At 33.3% G+C, this 13,503-nt stretch overlaps 1 protein-coding gene across 3 annotated transcripts in view; it reads right to left on the bottom strand.

Annotated features, from left to right (window-relative positions):
* Positions 1 to 13,503, bottom strand: part of STXBP5 (syntaxin binding protein 5) — a gene marked incomplete at its 5' end in the record, with an annotated part of 170,167 nt that overhangs the window by 13,839 nt on the left and 142,825 nt on the right. For all 3 annotated transcript variants that reach the window (XM_080806086.1, XM_080806087.1, XM_080806088.1), the window contains 3 exons: positions 8,773 to 8,938; positions 9,947 to 10,316; positions 12,076 to 12,315. In XM_080806086.1, coding sequence (XP_080662212.1) covers positions 8,773 to 8,938; positions 9,947 to 10,316; positions 12,076 to 12,315 — 776 coding nt within the window. The remainder of the gene's footprint in view (positions 1 to 8,772; positions 8,939 to 9,946; positions 10,317 to 12,075; positions 12,316 to 13,503) is intronic.

A 13,503-nucleotide genomic window follows, 5' to 3' on the forward strand; every position in this document is an offset into this window, starting at 1 on the left:
AAAAAATCTCCTGAAGTCAGTAAGTCAAACTTGTTAAAACTTACTAATGAATATACTGATAACTATTATTTAATTCAAATTTATATTACATTATATAACAAAGGTGATTTTAGGCAAATTCCCGATCATTTTTATACTGTACTACAACAGATTCCAATTTAAACTGTATCTATTGATAAAACAAAAATGGCAAACAGCTATCATCTGAGTGTCTTTTATGCTAAATCAGAAGGGTAATATGACATGTAACAAGTGATAGTATGTAGATATGCATTTAAACATTTATTTTAGAATTACAGCTCTTAATTTATTTGGTATTTAATGAGCTTAAATTTTACAAATTCAAATATAAAAAATTACATTTATAAATGAAGAGTCATTTATATAGTGTAGGAATTACTGGAATGAGAATGAACTTTGGAAACACATGGACTTGGGTCTGATTCTCATCTCTGCCTTTTATTCACAGAGACATTTTAGGCAAATCAGTTTCACAAAGAACTGGTTTCCTCAGCTTTAAAAAGAAGAGGTAATAATATCTACTCCTGGAATGTTCCAAGGATTAAAGATAATGAACATATAAAGTGCCAAGAGTAGACACCCAATGATACAAACACTAAAAGAGAAAAACTCCTTTCACACAAAAGATGAAAATTAGGAAATGTGGAAATCATTTATCAGTAGATCAATAATATGAATAGATTATCTTTAAAGGAAGTTTAAAAGTAGGGGTTCCTTATAGTCTGCAGTCTCAGTATTAAAATTTGGGGAGAAACACTGATTTTAAAAAAGCATATATTACAACAACATTAAATAGTATCTACAGATTTTTTTTTGCTTGTATTTAAATAAGGATTTTACCTACGATTAAATTTACTACTTAGAAGGATTAATTTTAATGACGAATAATGCTAGCAAAATCTAAAATAGACTTGTATTTTCTATGATATATTTCTACATCTAATAATAGTAAACTGTATGTCTGAAATAGTATCTGGAACTTTTAAACTACCCTAAAATATGAATATACAAAAACAAATCTGATGTTGAACTCTTGGGTTTCATTTTTCATGTGTGTTAATAAACTTATGGGGTAAAATTTAGGACTGATTTTATGGGTCAATGAATATGCTTTATCACTAAACTCTTTTTAATACATCAATCAGATTTTAATAATTTTGATTAAGAAAATCCTATGTTATAAAAATACCAAGTCTAAATAAATATCTTCCAAGATGAGCACAGTAATAAACTGTCAAAAATTTTGTTCAGTGAGTATTTGGGAGTTTGTTTATAAATTACAGTATTAAGGTGCTTAGGACAGTAACAAATTGTTTAAACTGAAATAATTCATATGTTCCAACTCTTATTTAAAATTATGTTTTTTATTTAAATTCAAAAATAAAAACAAATTGTCAGTTTGAAAAGATAACTTGTACACTTTGCTCATGTTTTTACTCAAGATATGGTTAGAATAATGTTGTAAAAATCAATTTAGTTATTTCAATCTATAAACATATAGTTTGGACTAACCACCTCTCCATGACAATAAAAAGTTCTGGAGCCATGAATTTTTAAAAACAGCTTTATTAAGGTAACTGACATACGACAAACTGCACATACTTAAAGTATAAAATTTTAACATATACCTGTGAAATCATTGCCATCATCAAGATAATGAACATAGCCATCACTCATGCTTCCTTGTGCTTGCATGGGAAAACCTTCTCTTGTTCTTTCTCGAACCCCCATAACCAAGTAAATGCTGATTTGCCTTCTCTCAACCTTGGTTAATTTAAATTTTCTTTAGTTTTATTTAAGTGCAATTATACAATTTTGTAAACTTTTTTTTGGCTTGGCTTATTTCACTCAGTATAATTACTGAGATTCATCCATGATATTGAATGTTATCAACTTTTCATTCCTTTCCATTGATGAGTTTTATTCTACTGTATGGATATATTGTTATTTGATCATTCACTCATCTGTTAATGGACATGTAGGTAGTTTCCAGGTTTTTGGCTAATACAAATGAAACAATTATGAATATCAATTTCCTTCTCTCTTGAGTTAAAAAACTAGGAATAGAATGGTAGGTCTTCAGTTTAGGAATGTTTAACTTTTAAAGAAACTGCTAAGCTGTTTTCCAAAGTGGTTGTACTGTTTTTTTTTTGTTTGTTTGTTTATAGTCCTAGTAGTGTATTGGGGTTCTAGACCCTTTATATCCTTGTGAGAACTTGACATGGTATTCTTCTTCTTCTTCCTTTTTTAAAATTTATTTGAGAGAGAATGTGAGCACAAGTGCAAGCAGGAGGAGCAGAGGGCGAGGGAGAAGAAGTAGACCCCTCTGAGCATGGAACCAAACAGCGGGCTTGAACTCATGACCCTGAGATACAGACCTGAGCTGAGACAGAGTTGGATGCTTAATTGACTGAACCACCAAGTTGCCCTAGTGTTCTTTTTAATTTTAGCCTTTCTAGTTAAGTATTTATGGTATCTCATTATGGTTTTTTTTTTCTCTCATTATGGTTTTAACTTACAGTTCTGTAAGGCCTAATAATGCTGAACAAAATCTTTTCATGGTGAAGGAGCTGTTCAAATATTTTGCCCATGCTTTTATTGGGTTATCTTGTTTGACTTTTAAGAGCTTTTACATATTCTGGATATAACTCCCTTATAGATAGATACATGTTTTGCCAAGGTTTTCTTCTAGACTGTGGCTTATATTTTTATTTCTTAAATGTCTTTGAAGAGCGTAAGTTTTAAATTTTGTTGAAGTTGTCAATTTGTTCTTTTATGGATGGTGAGTTTGGTGTTGTAGCTAAGAAATCTTTACCAAACCCAAGTTAACAAAGATCTTCTCTTAGGTTCCCTCTAAAAGTTTTATAGTTTTAGGATTTATGTGTAGGTCTATGATACATGTTGAGTCAATTGCTATATGTACTGTGAAGTATGGATCAAAGCTCATTTTTTGTATTTTAATATCCAATTTTTCCAGCATAATTTGTTGGGAAGGCAATCATTTCTCAATTGCATTGTCTTCATCAAAAGTCAGTTATCCATATATGTGTGGGAGTATTTCTGAACTCTATACTCTGTTCTATTGATCTAGTTATCTAATTTGATGTCAATACCATGTTCTTTTGGTCAACATAGCATTATAGTAATTCTTAAAATCAGGTGGTAAAACTTAATTCTTTTTCAGAGTTGTCCTGCCTATTCTAGGTCCCATGCATTTCCACATGAATTTTAGAATAAATTTCCCCCCAAAAATTTCCACTGAGATTTTGTGAGGTTGCCTCAAATCTATAGATCAATTTTGGGAGAACTGGTATCTTAATATTGAATTTTCTGACCCATGAACAAGGTACATATTTCAATTTATTCAGGTTATTAAAAATTTCTTTCAGTGTTTTTGTGATTTCCAATGTAGAAGTCTTTCACATTTCTGTCATTTACTCAAAGTAGATCATATTTTTGTTGCTATTATATATGGTGTTTTTATTTATTTAAAAGATTTTATTTATTTATTTGAGAGAGTGAGCAGCACAAGCAGGGGTTGGGGGAAGGGGCAAAAGACTCACTGTTGAACAGTGATATCCACCTTCCCCTATGTGGGACTCAATCCCAGGACCCTAAGATCATGACCTGGGCCGAAGGCAGACACTTAACTCACTGAGCCACCCAGGGGCTGCTAGGTAGTGTTTTTTAAGTCTCAATTTCCAAATGCCCACTGCTCGCACAGAATTTTTTTTTTCTGCGTATGGATCTCATATCTCGCATTACTGTCAAACTGTTATTATTTCTAGTAGCTTTCTGAATAGATTTCCTAGATGGATGATCATGTCATCTGTGAATAACAACTGATTTACTTTTTCCTTTCCAGTTGAGATGTTTTTTCTTTTCTTTCTTTTTCTTGCCAGAATGCACTGGGTAGAACCTTAAATACAACACTGAACAAAATACAACACTGAACAAAAGTGTTGAGAGTAAACATCACTTTCTAGCTCCTGATTTTAAGGAAAAATTATTCAGTAACTAATCACTAAGTATTAGGTATAGATTTTCCTTAGATGTCTTTTAAGCTCCCTTTTATTTCTTCTTTGCTGAGTTTTTTTTTTTTTTTTTTTTTTTTTTAAATTCGGAAAGGGTGTTGGATTTTGTCAAATGCTTTCTATTAGTTAACAAATATGGTGAATTACAGTGATTGACTTACACATTTCTGGGGTAAATTCCATGATAATTAATCATGACCAGAATTATCCTTCTGATATACTGTTAGATTCAATTTGCTAAAACTTTCTTCCTAATTTTTACATCTGTATTACTGATGTATATTGGTCTCTGTATAATTTTTGTAATGTCTTTGTCTATTTTTTATATCATGTTAATTGTAACTTCTAGAATGAATAGGGAAGGAGTTCCCCACTTCAATTTTTGAGTTTTGTGTAGAACTGTTATTTCTTCCTTAAAACGTTGATAGAATTCACCAGTGAAGCCATCTGGGCTTGGAATTTTCTTCTCAGATACAGTACTCTTCAGTTTACCTTTTTTTTCTTTAGTGAACTTTGGTAATTTGTGTCTCTCCAGGAATTTGTCCATTTTCATCTAAGTTTTTGAGTTTATTGGCATGAAGTTTTTCATAATATTTCCTTATTGTCCATTTCAATATTTGTTGAATCTGTAGTAATGCTACTTCTCTCATTCTTGATTCTGATAATTCGTAACTTCTCTCTTCATAATCAGACTGGCTTGAGATCAATTTTATTTGTTTCAGAGATCAAACTTTTAGTTTTATTGAGGTTTTTCTACTGTTTCCTTGTTTTCTATTTCTGTTCACTGTTTCTGCTTGGATATTTATTATTGTCTTTCTTCTGCTTACTTTGGGTTTCACTTGCTTTTCTTTTTCAGTTTTTTATGGTAGAAGCTGAGGTCACTGATTTGATAAGAACTTCTAATACAAGTGGTTTATTGCTATGAATTTGTCACGTTTAAACACTCAGGTTTTTTTTTTTTTCTATTTCTATGCTTTTAAAATACCTAATCTTTTCATCCGCAATGTCTAATCTGTTGTCAATCCCATCCAGTATATTTTTCATCTCAAGCACGGGAGGTTTTCATCTCTAGAAGTTTGATTTTGGTTTTTTGTATCTTCCATGTCTCCACTTAACTTTTTGAATGTATGGAAGACATTTATAATAACTGTTTTGATGTTCTTCTGTACTAATTGTAATATTTCTGTCAGTTCTGGTTTGGTTTCTTAAAAAGATGGATTATTCTTCTCATTATGGGTCATATTTTCCTGACAATCTGACTGGATGCCAGATCTTTTGATTTTTACCTTGTTGAGTACTGGATATTTCTCATCTTGCTAAGTTGTCTTAAGCTTCATTCTGGGGCAACAGGAAACATTTTGATCCTTTTGGGTCTCATTTTCGTAATTTGTTAGGCAGGTTGGAAGCAGCACTCCTTTTAGGGCTAATTATTCCCCAACTAATGAGCCCAGACCCTCCTGCATACTCTACCCAATTAGTCATTGAATTGGGTTGAATAATGGCCATTTAAATATCAGGTTCTAGGGGCACCCGGGTGGCTCAGTCAGTTAAGAGTCTGCCTTTGGCTCAGGTCATGATCCCAGGGGCCTGGGATTGAGCTCCACATCAGGCTCTTTGTGCTCAGCTTCTCCCTTTCCCTTTGCCCCTCTGCCCCCCCACCCAACTCATGCTCTCTTTCTCTTGTACTCTCTCAAATAAATAAAGTCTTTAAAAAAAATCAGGTTCTAATCCCCGAAACCTATAAATGTTACATCTTGAAAAACAAAAAGGGGAGATGGTGTCTTGCAAATGTGATTAAGTATTCTGCCATGGGGAAATTATCCTGATTATCTAGATGGGTCCTAAATCCAATTACAAGTCTTTTTATAAGAGGGAGATCTGACACAGGCACAAGAGGAGGAAGCAAGGTGACCATGAGGGTGAGATTGGAATAACACACCCATAAGTCCAGGAATGCTGGCACCTAAAAGGGGCAAGGTCTTCTCTAGAGCCCCTGAAGGGAGCATGATTCTGCCAACACCTTGCTGTTGGCTCAGTGAAACTTACTTCAGATTTCTGACTTTCTGAAGTGTGAGAGAATAAATTTATGTTGTTTTTGGTCACCAAGTTTGAGGTGATTTGCTATAGCAGTTTCAGGAAACTAACACACTCATCGATTATCCATTTTTTAGCTTGGCTGTTGGGAGCAGGAACTGTGCCTGGCCCTAGGACCAGGCACACAAATCCCTCTAATTTTCTATTCCTATCAGATGGCTTTTTCCCAGGCCAAAGAGTATCTACATGCATGTGCTCAACAGTACTCTACTGAAAACTTTTGGCAGACCCTCTGCAGATATTCTCCCTCTCTATACCTCTTTTCTCTCTGGTACTCTCTTCTAAGAACTCTAACTTACTTGGTCTTCCCAGACTCTTGGCTCTGTCTCCTAAACACAGTTGGTCAGACTCTGCCTCAGAGTCTCCTAAACACAGTTGGTCAGACTCTGCCTCAGTACCTTCCCTCTATGCATGCTCTGGAAACTATCAAGGCACTAAAGCTAGAGCACTTCCTTTGTTTCCTGTCTCTCAGGGATTACTTTCCTTCACTGCAAATGTTCAGGATCTTGAAAACTGTCATTTCATGTTCATGTCTGCTTTTTTGGGGTTGCTTCAGGCAGGAGGGTTAATCTGGTCCCTATTATTCCAGCTGGGCTGGAAACTCCATTAATGTTTGTAGGCATCTTCTTTATTTTTTGGTTAAAGTAAAATGAATGCACAATCAGGGCACTCTGGAAACCAAGGAATAGTATTTATAAAGTCAATGGTACTTACAACATATTTTTATCAAAGCATTACTTTTAGGCATTGAAAATACAGAGGTAAATAAAATGTCAATAATGTTCAAAGAAACATTCTATCACAGACTGCTTAGAGTTCACTTTTCATTTATCTTTATATCATGAGGGTACATAGCAGATAGTTATTAAAAGAAATTGAGTTACTAAAGGACCATTTCATTTAAAAATAAATAGGTAAAGTTTACTGCTGCTATTGATTTTTACTAAAATAAAACACTGACCAAAGAATAGACTTGATCTCAAAAAAAGTGATGAAGTTTAAAATTTTGAGTAATTGAATTAAGACCACATTTCAGATGAAAATGAATTAAGAATAAATTAAATTGCCCATATTATTTCTTAATACAGTAACATTTTACTAGTGAAAGGAAACACTAAAGAAAAATTTTACCTTCCCCATAAAAAGCAAAGGTTTAATTCAGAAACCTAGGAATCTTTGAAAAAACATCTCCACCCAAATGTAAATGTAACTTTATATATAACATATCAGATCTACAATTCTGTTTCACTCTCAAGGTTTATAATAGTATCATTAGGAGTACATTTCCAGGACAGTCTAGCTTACTGAAATAATACTAACATCTGACAGTAAGCACATACCCTGTACCAAGCACTATGCTAAGCACTTCACATGCTTTGTCTTCTTTAATTCATACCATATCCTATAGCGTGGATATTATTTTTAATCCTATTTTTAAAGATGATGACGCTCAGAGACAGTAAGTAACTTGTCTAAGATCACACCATCGTGTAATTATTAGCAAGGATGGGACTTAAATTCAGTCTTGACTCTAAAGCTCATATTCTAAAAATGAGCCACAAATCCATTACAGACAAGTAAAATAGGGCTAAATGTAAAAAGTCTCATTAACATGTTCCCTGAAAGTTCCCTTAGATAATGGTTTCCTCTAAGTATCAATTAATATATAGAATGTTTAATATTTTAATATTTTAACTCAATTTAAAAGCACTTTTATTTTAAAAGGTGAAATGAAACTGATAGTTTTTAATATACAGTTGTTCCTTGAACAGTGTGGTGGTTAGGGGCCCAATTGCCCTGCACAGCCAAAAATTCTTGTGTAACTTTTGAAGCCTCCAGAAGTTTACTAACAGTATACTGCTGACCAGAAGCCTTACTGATAACATAAAGAGTGGATTAGCACATATTTTATATGTTATACTTAATTATATACTGTATTCTTACATTAAGGTAAGCTGGAAGAAAGAAAATGTTAAGAAAACCATGAGGAAGAAAAAATAGTTACAGTATTGTATTGTATTTTTTGGAAAAAAATCTGTGTATAGTCCACTTGTGCAGTTCAAACACATCTTGCTCAAGGGTCAACTGTATATGCAAGTACATAAGGCACTTGAATATTAAAAAAAGAAACGTTTTATATTTAAAAAATGTAGTCTCTTGCAAACAGATCAACAAAAATATTCAGAGTAAAACTATGAAATCTTATTTTTTCTTACATATATATACACCCTCGTGAATACAGAGTGTATGAGAGAGGATGAAACAATATGCAGATATAATTATTTCCACTTTAACACACTTCCTTAAAAAGGTTTCTTTGTGTGCATAATTGGTATTTATTATACGTGGAGAGCAGGTATAAAATGTATGTAATATTTCATATTTCTATACCATCACTGGGTTAAAAAAATACGGATCAGTGAGATAAGTCCCTCTTATAACAAGAGTCTGATGAAGTTACTTTTATCACAAGTCTCAAAGCATATGCTCTGAAGTCAGGCTTTGGATTTTCCCATATAGGCTCATTTGTATAGTACTGAGAGTATAAGAGATAAACAAAAGTAAGGGATCTTAGAGAATATTTCACCTTTGAAGAAATTATAGTAATATTTTTGTTATTTACCTGAAGATTTTCACAGGTCTCTTGACTGTAAGTGAGTCTCTGGATTTCTGTAGGTGAAACAAGATATAATGCTTGTCCATTGTTGGTGAAGCAGAATGTTCTGGCTATCCGCATGTTGGTGAGGGGCAAGTAGTATACATCCAGTAGAGGCCTTAAACTTGGCAAACTTGAGAAAAATATTAAAAATTGTTAATAAGAAACAAGGTAGGTTTTGGAAAACAGTATGGAAGGTCCTCAAAAAGTTAAAAATAAAACAACTTTATGATCCAATAATCACACTACTGGGTATTCACCCAAAGAATAGAAGAACCCTAATTCAAAGGATACATGCACTCCTATGTTTATAGCAGCATTATTTATAATAGCCAAGATATGGAAGCAGCCCAAGTATCCACTGACTGATAAATGGACAAAGAAGATCTACATCTTCTTCCATATATATTGTGTGTATATATACACATGTATATATATATGTGTGTGTATATACAGCCAATGGAATATTATTCAGTCATTAAAAAGAATGTAGTCTTGTCATTTGCAATGACATGGATGGAGCTAGAGTGTATAACACTTAGTAAAATAAGTCAGAGAAAGACAAATACCATATGACTTCACTCATAAGTGGAATTTAAGAAACAAAACAAACAAGCAAAGGGAAAAAAATGAGAGAGAGAGACAAATCAAGAAACAAACTCTTAAGTATAGAGAACAAACTGATGGTTACCAGATGGGAGGGTGTTGGGGGAATGGGTGAAATAGGTGATGGGGATTAAGTAGCACACCAGTAATGATGAGCACTGGGTGATGTATAGAAGTGTTGAATTACTCTCATGCACACCTGAAACTAATACAACACTGTATGCTAATTAACTGGAAATAAAACAAAACAAAACAAAACAAAAAAAACAGGGTAGGTTTTAGTCTTGAACAAAGTATTACAGAAGGCAAAAATGGCAGGACCTTATAAATCTTACGATTTAGTATACTTGAGAGGTAGATAAAACTGATTTGTATGCTTCATAAACTTGTTCACTATTAATTGAATGAAAATAAATTCTCAGTGTATAAGACTGTAAACAAAAGCATTTCATTTTAGTGGAATGTAATTCCGTAGTGTTATGTTTTAAGGGTGTAAATGCCATCTTTATGTTTTTTAAAAATGTGTAACTCTTACCTAAAAGTCATAATATGTCCGTTGGCACAGAAGCAGGCAAGGCAAATACTGTTACTCAATGCTACGATATCTCCACGAAGCACAAATGAGGTCTCTGTAATGTTTTGCTTGTAAGCACAGTTCTGAGTTGGCAGTGAGATGACTTTTGCTTGCTTTTCAGAACATATCACGGCATATTGGTTTTCACTAATTTCCTGAGAAGAGGAGGGAGATACGGAGACAGGTCGTCGTTTCTTTAATTTCTCCTTTTCATCTTTTTCTTCAGGAACATTGTGTTCTCTCCAGGATTCATACGCGGGTGGCACTAAGCAGCCTGTGGTATCCAGGAATGCCATTCTCAGGATCGCCCCTTTTAACCTCAATATAGTACCTAAAATATGTAAGTTTAGTAGATAACAAGTATTTTAACCCCTACAGCAAATATGTATATTCCAACTCTGACACATAAAAGACATTCAACAACACATAGAATGCATATTAAATTGAATGCATATGAATTAAATGCATATGAATTAAATTGAATGCATATTAAATTGAATGCATATGAAATTGAAATTGTACACCAGCTTACTAAAGGGCTTCAACCTTTCTTTGAGCATGTATCTGAGCATGTATCTGGAAAAAGAAATCAGAACATGTCCCAAACAAATAAATATTGGGATGCCTGGAACTATGTCTTCTCTCATATCTGCCAAGTGTACTACCAACAAGCATGAGAGCAAGTGGATGATGTCTAGAGCTGCATGGTCCAATACGGCAGCCACTAGTCACATATGGCTACAGAGCTCTTGAAAATACGGCCTTGTCCAACTTGTGGCATGCTGTGAGAGTAAAATACATGCCAGATCTAAAGACTCATTAAAAAAAAAAAGTATAATATCTTAATAATTTAAAAACACAGGTTATATGCTGAAATGATAGGATTTTAGATATGCTAGGCTAAATAAAGTGTCATTAAAATTAATTTCACTTTTTTTTAACTTTTTAAATATGGCTATCAGAACATTCTTTATGTGGCTTATCTTTCCTGGCTTTTTTTTTTTCCTATACACATTCTTACTATAAGGAAGGAGATTAGTAAGAATATTATCATTATGTAACCTTTTCTAACAACTAGTCACACAGAACATTCTCAAATATTTATTGAGCTGGATGAATAAATCAAACTGTGTCTTTGATGTAAAGATAGTTCACAAATTACCATTAAAATCATAATTACATTTTAATTTTAAATTCCAAGTAATGTTAAAGTCCACTGTATAAACAAGGGATACACTAATGAGCACAATCACATTTTTTTCTATCTAAATCAGCATAAATTAGTAATGAAAACCAGTTTTCTCAGTTATTTCCAGCTCAGACTCCACATACATTTGATGTATCATACATTGATGAAATTGAATCTCATTTTCAATATACAAGTCATAATTTTTTTTCTTAAGATCTGCTATTAAGTCACTTTTTCCTAATACTTCAAAGGAGAAAAACAACATAATTTAAGACTTCACATTTAGATATTAAAAACAGCCAACTATATGCTCTTTAAAAAAATACTTTTTGCTTTTTCTCCTAAACATGGTACTACCCTTTTGCTTATAGAACATAGCATTTTAAGGTATCTTTGAATGCATTAGAAGAGCAGTTGCTTTTTAATTTTTTTTCATTTTCTAATGAAAATCACTTTAGACATGATGGCAGAGTTAAAAAAAATGCAAAACCTGGATGGCTGTATAAATAAATGATACACTGGCATCTTATTCATGTATTCTTTCATTAAAAACATAAGACTACATCTAAATGTAAACATTTAGTTTACATTTTAGAATTCACAGATAATTTCAAAAATGAAAAGCAAGGACGCCTGGATGGCTCAGTTGGTTAAGCACCTGCCTTCGGCTCAGGTCATGATCCCAGGGTTCTGGGATCGAGTCCCACATCGGGCTCCTTGCTCAGCGGGGAGCCTGCTTCTCCCTCTGCCTCTGCCTGCCTCTCTGTCTGCCTGTGCTCACTCTCTCTGACAAATAAATAAATAAAATCTTTAAAAAAATTATAAAAATGAAAAGCAAAGCCTTCTACTAAATATAGCAAGTCAGACCTTCAGTGCAAGCACAGCATGAAAGCATACATACCACTTGGAGAGACAATGACCGGCTGAAGAAGTCTTTGTTCTCCTCCTGGGGGAAGGTTCAGTGCAATAACTAGCACTGTTCCCAACGTAGTACCCACCCATAAACATGGGGAGGGAGATGAATCTGCCTTTCGAGTAAAAGTTTCACAGAAATGAAGAGCAGAAATTGCTTCTCGAGATTCTTTATCAATGCTGGTTACGCTGGAACTCCGTGATCGGCTGAAGGAATTATCTTTGATATCTGAAATGCATTAAAATGGGTGAGATTGCCTGTTATAAAATATCATAAAAATCTGACCAAATGGTTAATTTGCAAAAAGACAAAACCTATAGCATATTTTAGTTTTTAATTAAAAACAATTTACTTTTATGGTAATAATTTTTCCTTTGTTCAGATATAAAATACAAATAGATAAATTCATACTTCTCAGAAGAGAGCTGGGTGCAATTCCAGTGAATTTTTGGCTGTGTGATCTATATGGTTTTTGGTGTGGCTATTTGTTCGAATCCAGGTTGCTTTTCTAATCTTAGACCTCACCACCTTCTTTTCTAATGATGCTGTTTCTTCCTTTGGTAATGCTAATTCCTCGGTTGGGTAGAACTAAAAAATTGCAGGCATTTTCTTTTCTTTTCTTTATTATGTTCATTTAGCCAGCATATAGTACATCGTAAGTTTTTGTTGCATTTTCAGTGATTTACGTTTAAAAATTCCACTTAGAAGTACTCTGATACTACCTTCAAATTTGTTGAATGAAGATTTTTTTTTTCAACTCTGTCCATATGAAAGTCTTTAATCCATAAAAATTTAGCCTTCGTTTTCCTTGAAAGCCATTTTAACTGTAATCAACATTCATTTAAGGCATTTTACATCAAAACGTATGACTGGTATCTGGCTCATACTTAATTTCATACCAGTGTATTGCTTTCACCTCTTTCTGTAATGACAGGGATACTTCAAAATTATAGTAATAATCTCTCTCTTGTCTTCAGCTGCCTTCTTCACTGGGGCCAAATGCAAGTTTTGTCTTGAGCCTTGGCCTCTTTTCACTTGCAACCGCATTTCCAAATTTATGGGAATTTTTTCCTATTATGTCTCACTATGTAAAATCAAAATACATTATTTCCCTAAAGTTCTAAATTCTTCTAATGGCACTCTCTATATTCATAACAACCCAGTTCTAGGGAACAAGACTTAAAATGAGTTTCAGTTTTGGCTCTTTCCTTTCACTTTATCTATACATCTGATGGGATGCCAAGTCCTATATTATTTTTCTCCAGTGTTGTTTCCTTTTTTTCATGATCAATCAACTTCCATTACCCTTCATTCAGGCCGATTGCCTCACAAGTGGTCTTCCCACCTTCATTCTGTCACTGTTCTAACACAATTCAATTGAATTTTATAAGTTACAGTCATAATTCTATTACCTCT

The sequence above is a fragment of the Martes martes genome, assembly GCF_963455335.1.
Source record: "Martes martes genome assembly, chromosome: 6".
NCBI classification, from domain to species: Eukaryota; Metazoa; Chordata; class Mammalia; order Carnivora; family Mustelidae; genus Martes; species Martes martes.